This window comes from Dama dama, chromosome 19, assembly GCF_033118175.1.
Source record: "Dama dama isolate Ldn47 chromosome 19, ASM3311817v1, whole genome shotgun sequence".
NCBI classification, from domain to species: Eukaryota; Metazoa; Chordata; class Mammalia; order Artiodactyla; family Cervidae; genus Dama; species Dama dama.
This window is the reverse complement of record NC_083699.1, coordinates 25,418,382-25,431,073: the sequence shown is the minus strand read 5'-3', so window position 1 is coordinate 25,431,073 and position 12,692 is coordinate 25,418,382. Positions and strand designations below refer to the sequence as shown.

Sequence of the window (12,692 nt, the reverse complement as noted above, 5' to 3'; positions counted from 1 at the left end):
ACCATAGCTTTGACTAGACGGACCTTTGTTGGCAAAGTAATGTCTCTGCTTTTTAATATGCTGTCTAGGTTGGTCATAACTTTCCTTGCAAGGAGTAAGCGTCTTTTAATTTCATGGCTGCAGTCACCATCTGCAGTGATTTTGGAGTCCCCAAAAATAAAGTCTGCCACTGTTTCCACTGTTTCCCCATCTATTTGCTATGAAGTGATGGAACTGGATGCCATGATCTTAGTTTTCTGAATGTTGAGTTTTAAGACAACTTCACTCTCCTCTTTCACTTTCATCAAGAGGCTCTTTAGTTCTTCTTCCCTTCCTGCCATAAGGGTGGTATCATCTGCATATCTGAGGTTATTGATATTTCTCCCAGCAATCTTGATTCCAGCTTGTGCTTCTTCCAGCCCAGCATTTCTCATGATGTACTCTGCATATAAGTTAAATAAGCAGGGTGACAATATACAGCCTTGACGTACTCCTTTTCCTATTTGGAACCAGTCTGTTGTCCCATGTCCAGTTCTAACTGTTACTTCCTGACCTGCATACAGATTTCTCAGGTGGCAGGTCAGGTGGTCTGGTATTCCCATCTCTTTCAGAGTTTTCCACAGTTTATTGTGATCCACACAGTCGAAGGTTTTGGCATAGTCAATAAAGCAGAAATAGATGTTTTTCTGGAACTCTCTTGCTTTTTTTTTTTTTTTTTTTGATGATCCAGCACATATTGGCAATTTGATCTCTGGTTCCTCTGCCTTTTCTAAAATCAGCTTGAACATCTGGAAGTTCACGGTTCACATATTGCTGAAGCCTGGCTTGGAGAATTTTGAGCATTAATTTACTAGCGTGTGAGATGACTGCAATTGTCCTTTATTGAGATGAGTGCAACGGTCCTTTATTGAGCCCATCTTTGCATGAAATGCAAATGAAATGCAAAGGTACCTAGCCTTTAAAGGAGTAATAACCTTGCGCTTCCCAGGTGGCACTAGTGGTAAAGAATCTGCCTGCCAATGCAGGAGACAAAAGAGATGTGGGATATATCTCTGGGTGGGGAAGATCCCCTGGAGGAGGTAATGGCAACTCATTCCAGTATTCTTGCCTGGAAAATTCCATAGACAGAAGAGCCTGGTGGGCTACAGTCCTTGGTGTCTCAAAGAGTCAGACATGACTGAGCATGCACACACACCTTTGGTCAAAGATACCAGCTTGTGTTTTACTTCAGAGTATCTTTCTCCTTTGGTAGTACCTGAGCTAATGCTGACCAATGCTGGTTAAAAAAAAAATGGTGTCTCATGTTTTCTACTGACCTGATTTACCTTCAGATTTTAAAATTTCTGTATTTTTTTAGAAGATAGGTGTGTGTGTGTGTGTGTGTGTGTGTGTGTGTGTGTGCGCACGCGCGCATGCGCGTGTGCATGGATGCACAGGCGTGTGCACACAATAGGTTCTTTGAGGAGTGCCATGGTCATTTTTCTGCAAAGCAAACAGCCACTGATACTGGCCATGATCCTTCCCACATATACTCTTCTCCAATCAGCCTGAAATCAGAACAGTAAAGTTTTGAGTCAGGAGATTTTTATCACCGTTCACAATCTATGAGTATGTCATATCTCTCCCATCTCTAAAATGTTCTAAATTGCTAAATGCTCTAAATGTTCTAAATTGCTAAATGCTCTAAATGCTCTAAAGTGTCCTAAATCTGCCCCTTCCCTCTGTCCCACCACGGTGGCCCCTCCAAGTCACCATCCTCTCTGATCTGGATAACTATTCTCTACACCGCAGCTGGAGTGGTTCTTCTCAAATACAGATCAGATTCTGTTGCTCCCCTGCTGCAAGGTCTCCAGTGGCTCTCCATGGCACCTCATTATCATGTCCTACACAGTCCTAGATAACCCACCCTTCTGCACCCGTGCTACCTCTCGACAGCCTGCTCCACCACACCCCTTGCAGAGAAAGCTGTCTCACCAGCTGTCTGTTCCTTGACCTGGTGACATTTCAAGGCCACTGCACTTGTTCCCTACCCTCTAGATTCCTGCATGGCTAACTCTTTAGACACTCAGGTCTCAGTTCAAATGACATCTCCTTAAAGAGGGCTTCCCTGACGGCTCAGCAGTAAAGAATCCTCCTGCAATGCAGGAGACCCAGGAGATGTGGGGCTGGAAGATCCCCTGGAAGAGGGCATGGCAACTCCAGTATTCTTGCCTGGAGAATCCCATGGACAGAGGAGCCTAGTGGGCTACAGTCCAAAGGGTCACAGAGTCAGACATGATTGAAGCAACTTAAAGAACTGAAGCGACTTAAAGAAGTCCCCTTCATCACCCACTTTAAAGCAGCAACCAGCCACAAGGTGTCACACCACACTGTTCTATTTTCTTCCCAGTCCTAACCTCTTGGCAGCAGAGTTGAGTGGTAAAGCACATGAGCACAAGAGCCAGACTCCATGGGCTCAACTCCCAAGTACACCTCTACTACTTGGGTGACTTGGGGACAAGCACTTCATCCTCCAGTGCCTCTGTTTTCAGAATAATAAAAGTACATACTGCATGAGAACCGTTGTAAAGACTAAATGAGTTAATACATTCAAAATGTTAACCACAGAACCTGGGTTGTAGTTATATTGTTTATCTGCTGTTTGCCTTTCCTTTCTGTACCTTCCTTACTCTCACTCCACAACCACCATCACCACCAAACACATACAAATCAGAAAGAGCAGAGAGCTTACTGCCTTGCCCCCCACTCCTTTATTTCCTAGTGTGGACCACTATTTGTTCATTCATATTTGCTGAATGAATGAAGTATTAGAAACAAATGATGAAGGTGTTTAAATTTATCTCAGATGGGTTTCATTTTTTTAAGGACTCTCAGATCTACAGAAGAAGCACTGAAGATTATTAAGGTAGTGGTTTCTTTTTTTTTTTTTCTTAGTTTCTATCTCTTAGTGCACTGCTGAAGAGAAGTTGCACAGCATTGGGAGTCAGGAGAAATAAATATTTTTTAAAAAATGTTTCTGTTTTTATATTCTCAATTCCAACCAACAGTATTTAAAACATTTATTACCTCATTTATTTTTGGCTGCATTGGGTCTTTGTTGCATGCATGGGCTTTCTGTAGTTGCAGTGCTCAGGCTTCTCATTGTGGTGGCTTCTCTTGTTCCAGATGAGCTTCCCTGGTAGCTCAGACAGTAAAGAATCTGCCTTCAGTGCTCTTGTTGCAGACCACAGATTTTACGGCTCTAGTTGCCCCTCAGTATGTGGACTCTTCCTGAGCCAGGGGTCAAACCCATGTCTCTGGCACGAGAATCCTGGCAGGGGGATTCTTAACCACTGAACCACTAGGGAAGTCCAGAAAAAATAAATACTGGTTCTACCACTTACAAACTAGAAGAGGCTTCTTGAGGCTGCTCTGGGTCTCAGAAGGCTCATCTATATATCAAGCTTATTACTACTGGCTGAAGACAGAAGGATGGGTCAGGTTATTTGTTTAGTCATCAGCTTTAAGATCTATGATTTTATGAATACAATCAAAATTCAGGAGAAAAATATTAAAGTCTATAACGTAAAACTCTGAATTATTTTACAGATTACCTGAAAGCAAATTAATGTCATCATTAATGTTAACATTAATTAAAATGTTAATCAATGCAGTTGTCAACTCTATTGATAGCTCTGGGATTATCTGTAATCACCCATAGAGACTAGCTTCTAACTTTATGTACATACACACGCCCACAAATTAATATATCTCTTTTTCAGAGTTATACACTTAATGAGTAAATACAAAAAGATATAAAATGATGATCTCAAACTTGAATGCTTGAAACATCATTGAAGTATACCCTTCACATAAGTATTTTCCTCCAAACTTTGAATAGGAAGCCAACTTTCTCCCAATAATCTCATTTTCAGCCCCCAATTTATGATTATTTTATTACTTTGGGTTAGGTTAAATTTAACTTACTATATTAAGTTGCAGAATTATATGTGCCAGATGTTTTAAGGCCTTGATCAATAGGTTTGGAGTTATTCTCTAACCACTTCCTTAAAACAGTTCTTCCAAATTTTTCCTTCTGGATCTCTGGTTGTAATTCTGCTGAAGTTCTCTCTCTGTCTCTCTCTCATTCTATATCCACTCCCCTCCCCCTATCTTTAATAGGAAATCTGGATTCAAATACTTTTTCTGTTACCACTGACCCACTGAAAGAATTTTTTTCACATAGTGTTTCCCAATTATTTATATTAGTATAGACAACTAGATATTTATTTTATTTAATGGTTTATAATCCATTATTATTATTTATTTTGATGCTAAAATTATCCCAGTTTTTGACATTGGAAGACCCTTAAAGCTGCCAACTATCTCCTTTTGACCAAGATCCCATCATTTTTTAGCACTTCCTCATCTTCTAGAACAGGTCCATCCTGTACTTTACCTGCCTCAGCCCTACAGTCTTTTCTCCAAGGAGCCATGGCAGAGTCATGGTTCTTTTTATTGGAGGGTGAGATCTGGAAACCAAGATTTGTGTGCTTGATGTATTATACTACCTGCTTATCATTCGCTTGAGCTATAAGAATTTCTTCTCTCACCACATATCAGATAGGCTTTATATTCCATTGCAAATCTGGCTGTAGAAGTCAGTGGATTTTTATTATCATTTTATTATCTTTCTCACATGACTCCATTTTGAGTCAGATGTGCTTTAGACAGACAGAAACTTAATGCAGTTAAGTTTCTGTTTGGAAACCTGCGGAAGGGAAGTCCTTGGTCACTGGTGTGCAATACACACCTGTGTCCTCCGGGGTCCGCTGTTCTTCGCCCAGCACAGCCCCACAGCTTTCTCAAACCTGGAGTGTCTGCAACACTTTGCAAGGACACAGTGGAGGGGGCAAGTCAGCGCTCTGACTTCCTCCCGACGCCGCCTCTGATTGGCTCTGGGCATACAAGAAACGGGTGAATGAGCGGCTGGCCCTCGCAGAAACTTGCTTGAGGTCTTTGGGTGGTATTGCCCGTTCCTCCTCGTACGTCCGGCAGGCCAGCCGAGCCGGAGGAGGATGAGGTCGTCCTGTGTCCTGCTTACCGCCCTAGTGGCTCTGGCCGCCTATTACATCTACATCCCTCTGCCCAGCTCCGTCTCCGATCCCTGGAAGCTGATGCTGCTGGACGCCACTTTCCGGAGCGCACAGCAAGTGGTGAGACGCAGCCCAGGGCTGATTCTCTCTCCCTTCTCTTAGGCAATATTTAAAGAGGAAAGAGAATTTCCGGCCTTGTCCCGTGAGATGCATATTTTTGTAGCGTAATAAGGCTATTGCTTTTTAAAGTCGTTCAGGCTGACATTTTCAGGATGTCGCATTCGCTTCTTGGCTAACAGTGGTCTGTGTGTAGGTCTTCGTCTGTGTTGATACCGGAGAAGGTGAAGTTCTTGAGCAGAATTTGACGACTGTTTAAATCCTCGTCTTTCCTAAATGTCACCTTCTATCTTGGTTTGCAACGTCAAAAATCAAGCTTCCAGCGTTTTATAACCCACCCCTCCCCCATTTTGTTCTCTTACAGAGAGCGGCAGAGAGCGAGTTAAGTGTTGTAGGAGGGCTCTGGTTTCTGGGAATGCAGCCACCTTAAGAGCAGGCTTGGCACGGTGATCTCGCTCTGTGTCCGACAGTGGAGCCCTCCTTGCCAGGGGCAGCAGCCCGGGCTCCCCCAGTCCTTAGGGAACGGCACAGATCTGCACGTCATGGCCGGCCCTCCTCGGCTCAGCCCAACAGAGGAGGCGGAGAGGCCTGGCTGGCGGCGGGAGAGGCTGTGGAGGTGGTGACAGCAGGTGTTTGCGTGATGCTCTTGTTTTCCGCCTGCGCTGCAGCCTTTCGTTTCTGTCCGTAACTGTGGAAGAGCTAACCTTTGCCTGAGTAAGGATATCCAGGCTTAGCCTGGCAGGGTGACAGTTCTCTTTACTGTACCGTGAGTGTATATTTGTTTTAACCCCGTAGACAGAAGAATGTCACTTTCTGGTTTATTCTATGTGAGAGGCATTATTTTTAGTGCCAGACGATCTAAAATCCAGACTACAGTCAACTGTCAAGTCTGAGCCCTATGACTGAACAGGGTTTTCCCGGAGCATCCTGCTCTATCTAAACTCCTGACCCTCCCCCCAAGCCGAGACTCCTCCCCTCCCCCAACCTTGGGCTTTAACCTCAGGTTATTTTTGTAAACTCCTTTAAAGAGTGACAACTAGGGAGAGAGAAAGAAACAAACAGGATTTTCCTAGACGGTTGATATTCCCTGTGAATTCCAACTGTGTGTAGCATTACCTAGTCTGAGGCACTGTCCTATCAAAAATCCCTTAACAAGGGTATTATAGCGCATTTCTAGGAAGATTTTGCTTTTCTTGAATCCAGCCACGTTTCCACCCTCAAGTCCCCCATTTTGTCTTAGGAAAGGTCTATGATGCTATAGAGCCTCTTCCTTCCCTCCTGCTTACTACAGCATTGACAAGAGGAAAGGATGACCATCCCCTTTTCTAGCATTGGCTCCAAGGAAGGCAGTCTTGTGCAGGATGCTCTGCAATCACTCTCTTCCTCCAGAAATTTTGTAGCTGGGGAGTAGCACCCTTTAAAGATTCTGGGATACAATGATATTTACCTGGGTGGCTTAAATGGCCTTCTACAGTAAAAAAGAGTAATCCCTAATGATAAGAAAAACAGAAAGAAAGAAAAAATAAGTCAAACTATTGTATTGGCCACAGAGATTATTCTTGCCTTTCTGATCACCAAGGAAATCTTCCCTATCATAAGTAATTTGGAAAAAAGCCATGATTGGAAAAATGTCTTTCTTCCCCAACGAAGCAACCATTCCAGTAAGGACTTTGGACCTTACGGTCATCTGTAGAGTGTGCCCTTAGCTGGTGTTTGGGAATGATAATGTTTATAGTGCCGGGTCACAGAGACAGATAAGGTAGCAGAGTATCCTCACTGGGCACTGTGGCTGGGTTGGGTTAGCACACACGTGGGTGTCATCATTTGTCTTCAGAACTGTAAAATATCAGAAACATCATTCAGCCCACAAGGAAGCATATTCTACCCAGGAAAGCAATTTACCAGTGTCACTTCAAATTGTCCTGGGGAAAAGGCAATGTGCTTGAGCTTGGTAGTAAACAGAGCATGTTAGTCATGCCTCCCTGAATCTCTCCTCAGCCAGGCCACTTGCTGGCTGTGAGGCTAGCCCATTAACTAACCTTCTCTGATCCTCAGCTTTCCTTGTAAAATAGGGCTGATAGCTATTGATGCTTTGTAAGAGCGCTGTAATGTATTTTAATGACTGGAATTGGTTGTAGTTATTCTTCTAAGTGGACTTCCCTGGTGGCTGAGATGGTAAAAGTGTCTGCCTACAGTGCAGGAGACCCGGGTTCAATCCCTGGGTTGGGAAGATCCCCTGGAGAAGGAAATGGCAACCCACTCCAGTCTTCTTCTAAGTATTGTCCCAAAGAGCCACTGTGGGTTGTGGGGAAAATCTGTAGTACTGCTCAACTTTGTTGAAACAATAAAATAAATGTAAACCAGAAGTAGACTACCTCCTTGAAACCTGGAATGCTACCACTAAATTGCCTGGCATAAAGTTTGTTGCCCACATCATTTTAGTTTGAATTGTTTGGCTCCGTTACAAAAGCTACTTCAGAGGTAAGGCTTGGTCAGCTTCCTAATACAGCAGGCACCTGCCTAACATCAAGAAATGTGAAGGCTTGGGACTTCCCTAGCGGTCCAGTGGTTAAGACTCTGTGCCTTTCACTGAAGGGGGCATGGGTTTGATCCCTGGTTGGGGAACTAAGATGCCATGTGGTGTGGCCAAAAAAAAAAGTGAATGCTACTTTTATTCTGCTGTCATTGGCAAATGTTTCACCACTCCCTGTCCCTTCTCATGTCCTTTATCTTCTGCAGATGAGTCAGATTATTGAGATTATGTTCATTGTGCTTTTCTTCCTTGGGGTCCTTCAATATTACCTAAGAAGAAGCTACCTAGGATCTTTCTCAAGTCATCTCAAATACAGATGCTACATTAGAGTCACCTAGGTAGCCTTCAAAAATCCTAATGCCCAATTCACAACATATACCAGATTTATGCAGAATCTCTGGGAGAGGAGTCCCAGGAAGCAGTATTTTTAACAGTTCCCAAGGTGACTTCAGTGTCCAGCAAAAACTGAGAACCACTACTCTGTAAGTTAAATAATACACTGCTGATGTAGATAATATATTTTTCCTAAACTGTTCAAGTTATATTGCATACATGTTGCTGGAAATGAGCCCTTCACATTAGTGTGTTTATCAGATTAGTCAGCTGATACTTTGGCTCTTAAGTCTAAGGTGATAAAATAGCTAGGCATCTTTCAGTGTGATAGCAAAGCCATCATAAGACTTGAACAGTGGAAAAACACAGCCAAAAATAGTCTGGGAAGGGCAATGGAGAGAGATGTAGATGAAGATTAGGGGAACAAAAGGAAGGAGTTTGGTGGATGTTCTGAAGACATTTCAAAATGCTGTGCAAGCAAAAATTTTTTAAAAATGGTAATCCTGGTACAGGTAGAGATACTGAGAAGTATACACTGCTGGAAAAAATGTAAATTTTAACAGCTTTTTTAATGGCAGTTTGGCAGTGTCCATGGGAAGCTGCGGAAGTATTTATTCTTTGACCCTACCATCCCTCTGGATGAATTCACGTAATTATGCATATAGTCAAAGCTGTAGCTATAAAGATAGAAACATTTCATAGGTACAAAAATCTTTTTAAACTAGTCCAAAATCACTGCCATTTATGAAATATATGAGAGAACATTCAGCAACCTTTCTTTTCTTTTTTTATTTTCTGTGTTATTTTAAAGAATTTCAGAATGATAAGAGACTACATAAATATGGTAAACCCATACTTTGGAAACTATGCGGTCAAAAAATTAAGTTGTAAAAATAAAGTTTAATGATGTACAAGTGATTTATACTGAGCTTTAAGTGAGAAAATACTGCAAAAAACATATATGCCATTATACCATTTGAAATATCTATACATCAAAACACATAGCTTTATAAATCTATATATAGATGTGTAGAAAAAGCAGGACATAATTTAAAATATAGTGAGTTTTTTCCTGGGCCATAAGGTTATGTCTTCAGGTTTCCTATCTGTATAGTCTAGTTTTTCTGCAATGATCATGAAATAAGAAATTAATTAAAAACATTTTTGTAGTAGGTTTTCCACTTCTAAAGTCGAATTGAAATGTGCATACATATCAATGTGATTAGTACTTCAGTAATTGTTCTGTGAAGAAAATAATATTCTTTTCTATTTTGGCTGTTCCATGTGGCTTGTGGGATCTGACCAAAGATGGAACTCCAGCCGTGGTACTGAGGCACTGAAAGCTCTGAGTCCTAACCACTGGGCCACCAGGGAATTCCCTAAAATAGATTTCTTTAAAAAAGGTATCCTGGATCCTTTGACCGCTATCATGATAGCAGGTTTCATGTCCAGTCACTTAGATGTAACACAGATTGAAAGCTTAGTGTGTGAGTCTGACCCACAAGAAACTGCAGCTTAGTATGATGAAGACACTGAGCTCATGTATAGCTATTAAAAAGGCAAGAGCTGACAAGTATTACAGAAGGGATACAGTTACAGGAGCTCATAGGAGGGTGTGGTTTTGTACAGTTTAGAGGGGATGATAAAGATAATGACTGAAGGTAATAATGGGCCAGAGCGTGACTTCTCACCTCAATCACCTCTTAACTTTCTAGTTCTTATCCTATGTATCCTTTCAGTGACATAATGTAAAAGAGAAATTATTGAAACTGATATTTCTGCTGAATGCTTCCCCTGTTTCTTATAAATGACAGTGATTTTGGACTAATTGAGCAAGGTTTTTCATCCTGTAAAACTTGTTGAAATCGAATGTGACCTCACCTGAATTCTCTGTGCATGATGTGGTTTTGGGCTGTGTGGGTATGCTTTGAATGATAGCTCAGCTGGGTGTCATGCAGAACTCCAGCTTGGTAACCTTCTTCATAAGCATTCATGAACTGGAATGTTTACTCCTAAATTTAACTTTAAAACATTAGTATATAATAAGTTTTGCTTATTGCCTTCTAGACTTGCCTTGACACATATTTCTTCAGGTAAATTAGAGATCTCACTCACTAAGCACAGTAATTTTTAGCCCATTTAGTGAAATTTTCTTTAAACACACCTGGCAGCAGAATGGCTTTAAGAATAGCTCGAGGATACAATATTTAAATAGTATTAGTTCTGACAAGTGAGCAAAATGAATTGGTCTCGATAGTACCTGCTGGTGGAACCAATCAAATATTAAAGTCAGGTTGATTCAACTACAAGTGTGTAAGGCAATGCCTAATTTGTAGTTCTCCTTTTCATTCCTTATTTTTTTAACTTTTTTATTTTGTATTGAGGTTTAGCCAGTTTCCTTTTTACTTTTCCTGAAACTCTACAAATATGGCTCTGAGCACACAAATGCCAACCTTATTACTTTATTTTAGTGGGATATCCTATTGCTAACATGTGGCTTGAGCTTGATATGAAAATATTTCTGAGGTGTGAAAGTGTAATAATCATTCTTAAGCATCCTATTAATGCACAATTACTTCTTTTAAATTAGTGAGCATATGTTTACTTTAACTGACAAATGAAACTATATGGTAACTGTCTACCATTTATTTTCTCCTTCATTTATGTTTATAAAGAATTAAGATGTGTAATTAAATTTCATGGTGACAGGCCTAACTATCTTCCCTGCCTAATCTGTGTCATAGTATGAAATTTTAACAGTCTTCTACTGTTTCCAAAATAAAATCGATATCCTAGCTTAATATCCTATCCTTAATAAAGTTAAAATTCAGAAGTCATCATTAATTCAATGAACAACAATGCTAGGAGTTGATTAAACAATAAAACACATGTCTAATCTTTACAAGTTTACAGCCCAGTGAAGGGAGATAAATCTACTGACAGTTACAGAATGTGACTTGAATGATAGAAGAATTATGATAGAGGCATTTGTGGGTTGCTGCCTTAAAAAGGACATCTAATGTTAACCCGTGGAGAAGGAAATGGCAACCCACTCCAATATTCTTGCCTGGGAAATCCCATGGACAGAGGAGCCTGGCGGGCTACAGTCCATGGGGTCTAAAAGAGTCGGACATGACCGAGCAACTAAACAACAACAAAGTGTTGACCTTGGCATCAGGAGCAGGTGTTTCCCTTTCACATTGATATCAGCTCTGAATTATCAAGGCTGAGTGAGCATTTACAGTAAAGAAAGTCGCTCAGCCATGTCCGACTCTTTGCAACCTCATGGACTGTAGCCTGCCAGGCTCCTCTGATCATGGGATTTTCCAGGCAAGAATACTGGAGTGGGTTGCCATTTCCTTCTCCAGGATACCTTCCTGACCCAGGGATCGAACCTGGGTCTCCCACACTGCAGGCAGACTCTTTACCATCTGAGCCACCAGGGAAGCCCATTTACAGTAAAAATAACATCTATTAAGCATATCCTGAGCATTTACTCTGTGCCAGATACTGTGCTGTGTGCTTTACATACAGTTCATTTAGTTTGTGCTATAATTCTATGAGATAGGTGTTCTTATTTTCCAAAGGAGGAAAGTAAAGGAGGAACTGTAAAGAAAAGTAACTTGCTTTTGATAACAAAGCTTGTAAGAGGTGGAGCCTGTCTTACTGTGAGTTTAAGAGCTCAACTGTTGTGCTAGGTTGCCTTTCCATAAGAGCCAGCTGAGTGAAAGAGGTGAGGACGAGAAGAAGGAGAGGAAGGAGGGGGAAAAGGGCATCCCAGACAAAAGGAGTGTTCCAGTGGGAGAGGATGGTACAAGCTAAGGCCCTAAAAGTAATTCTGAGTGGCTGAAGTGTAAAGCTCAGAAGTCAGAGAGGTGAGGTAGAAAGGAAGCACAGGAAAGAAGCCACTGAAAGGATTTCAGCAGGGAAATTACATGGCCAGATCTGTATTTGAGAACAGTTTTCTCAGTGGCAGTATAGAGAATAGAGCTTAAGAAAATAAATGAGGGCAAAAGACCACTTGAGAAGCAATTATCCAGTTGAGAGGGGAGACCATGAACTAATAAAATGGGACAGGTTTGGAGTGAGGCTGACCATAGCTGCTGATTGCGAGAGTGAAGGAGAGAAAGGAGTCAAAGATGACTTCTGGGGCAGACTCTGCAGTAACTGGGTGAATGGTGATGACGAGCCTGATTAGGAAAAGGAGCAGGTCTGAGGGTGAAGGTCATAGAGTTTGGTACCTTGCTTTGAAGTGTCCATTGGACCAGTTTAAGGGTAGCTGTTCATAAATAGTTTGCATATATAAGACCAGAATTTGGGGGGGAGAGAGAGCGAGCTGAACTTAAGATACAGGTTTGGCAGAGGTCAATGAATGGGTAGTGGTGGGAGCAGTGGGAATGAATGTGTTTAGAGTGAGAGGAGGATTGGGGGATCCTACCAAGAAAACCCCAGGAGCTCACCAGTGAGAGGAAAGGAGGCCAGCCCTAAGAGAATGAGACCCTGAAGAACATAATCCTTTGGTTATACCTTACATTTTTATAGCACTGCAGGTTTTACAAAGGGTTTCACTTACATGATCTCATTTTATTTTTACAATAAATAACTGGCTGACGATAGTTATTTCCATTTGTCAAGTGAGGAAACAGGTTCTGAAA

At 41.6% G+C, this 12,692-nt stretch overlaps 1 protein-coding gene and 1 non-coding gene across 2 annotated transcripts in view; both read left to right on the top strand.

Moving 5' to 3' along the window:
• The first annotated feature begins 4,865 nt into the window (after positions 1–4,865).
• NCEH1 (neutral cholesterol ester hydrolase 1) overlaps positions 4,866–12,692 on the top strand; it is a 67,682-nt gene continuing 59,855 nt past the window's right edge. Inside the window, exon 1 of the mRNA XM_061168349.1 lies at positions 4,866–5,174. Coding sequence (XP_061024332.1) covers positions 5,037–5,174 — 138 coding nt within the window. The 5' untranslated portion in view covers positions 4,866–5,036. The remainder of the gene's footprint in view (positions 5,175–12,692) is intronic.
• Positions 7,329–7,401, top strand: TRNAC-ACA (transfer RNA cysteine (anticodon ACA)). The gene has a single exon. It is a non-coding gene; the product is annotated as a tRNA-Cys (tRNA).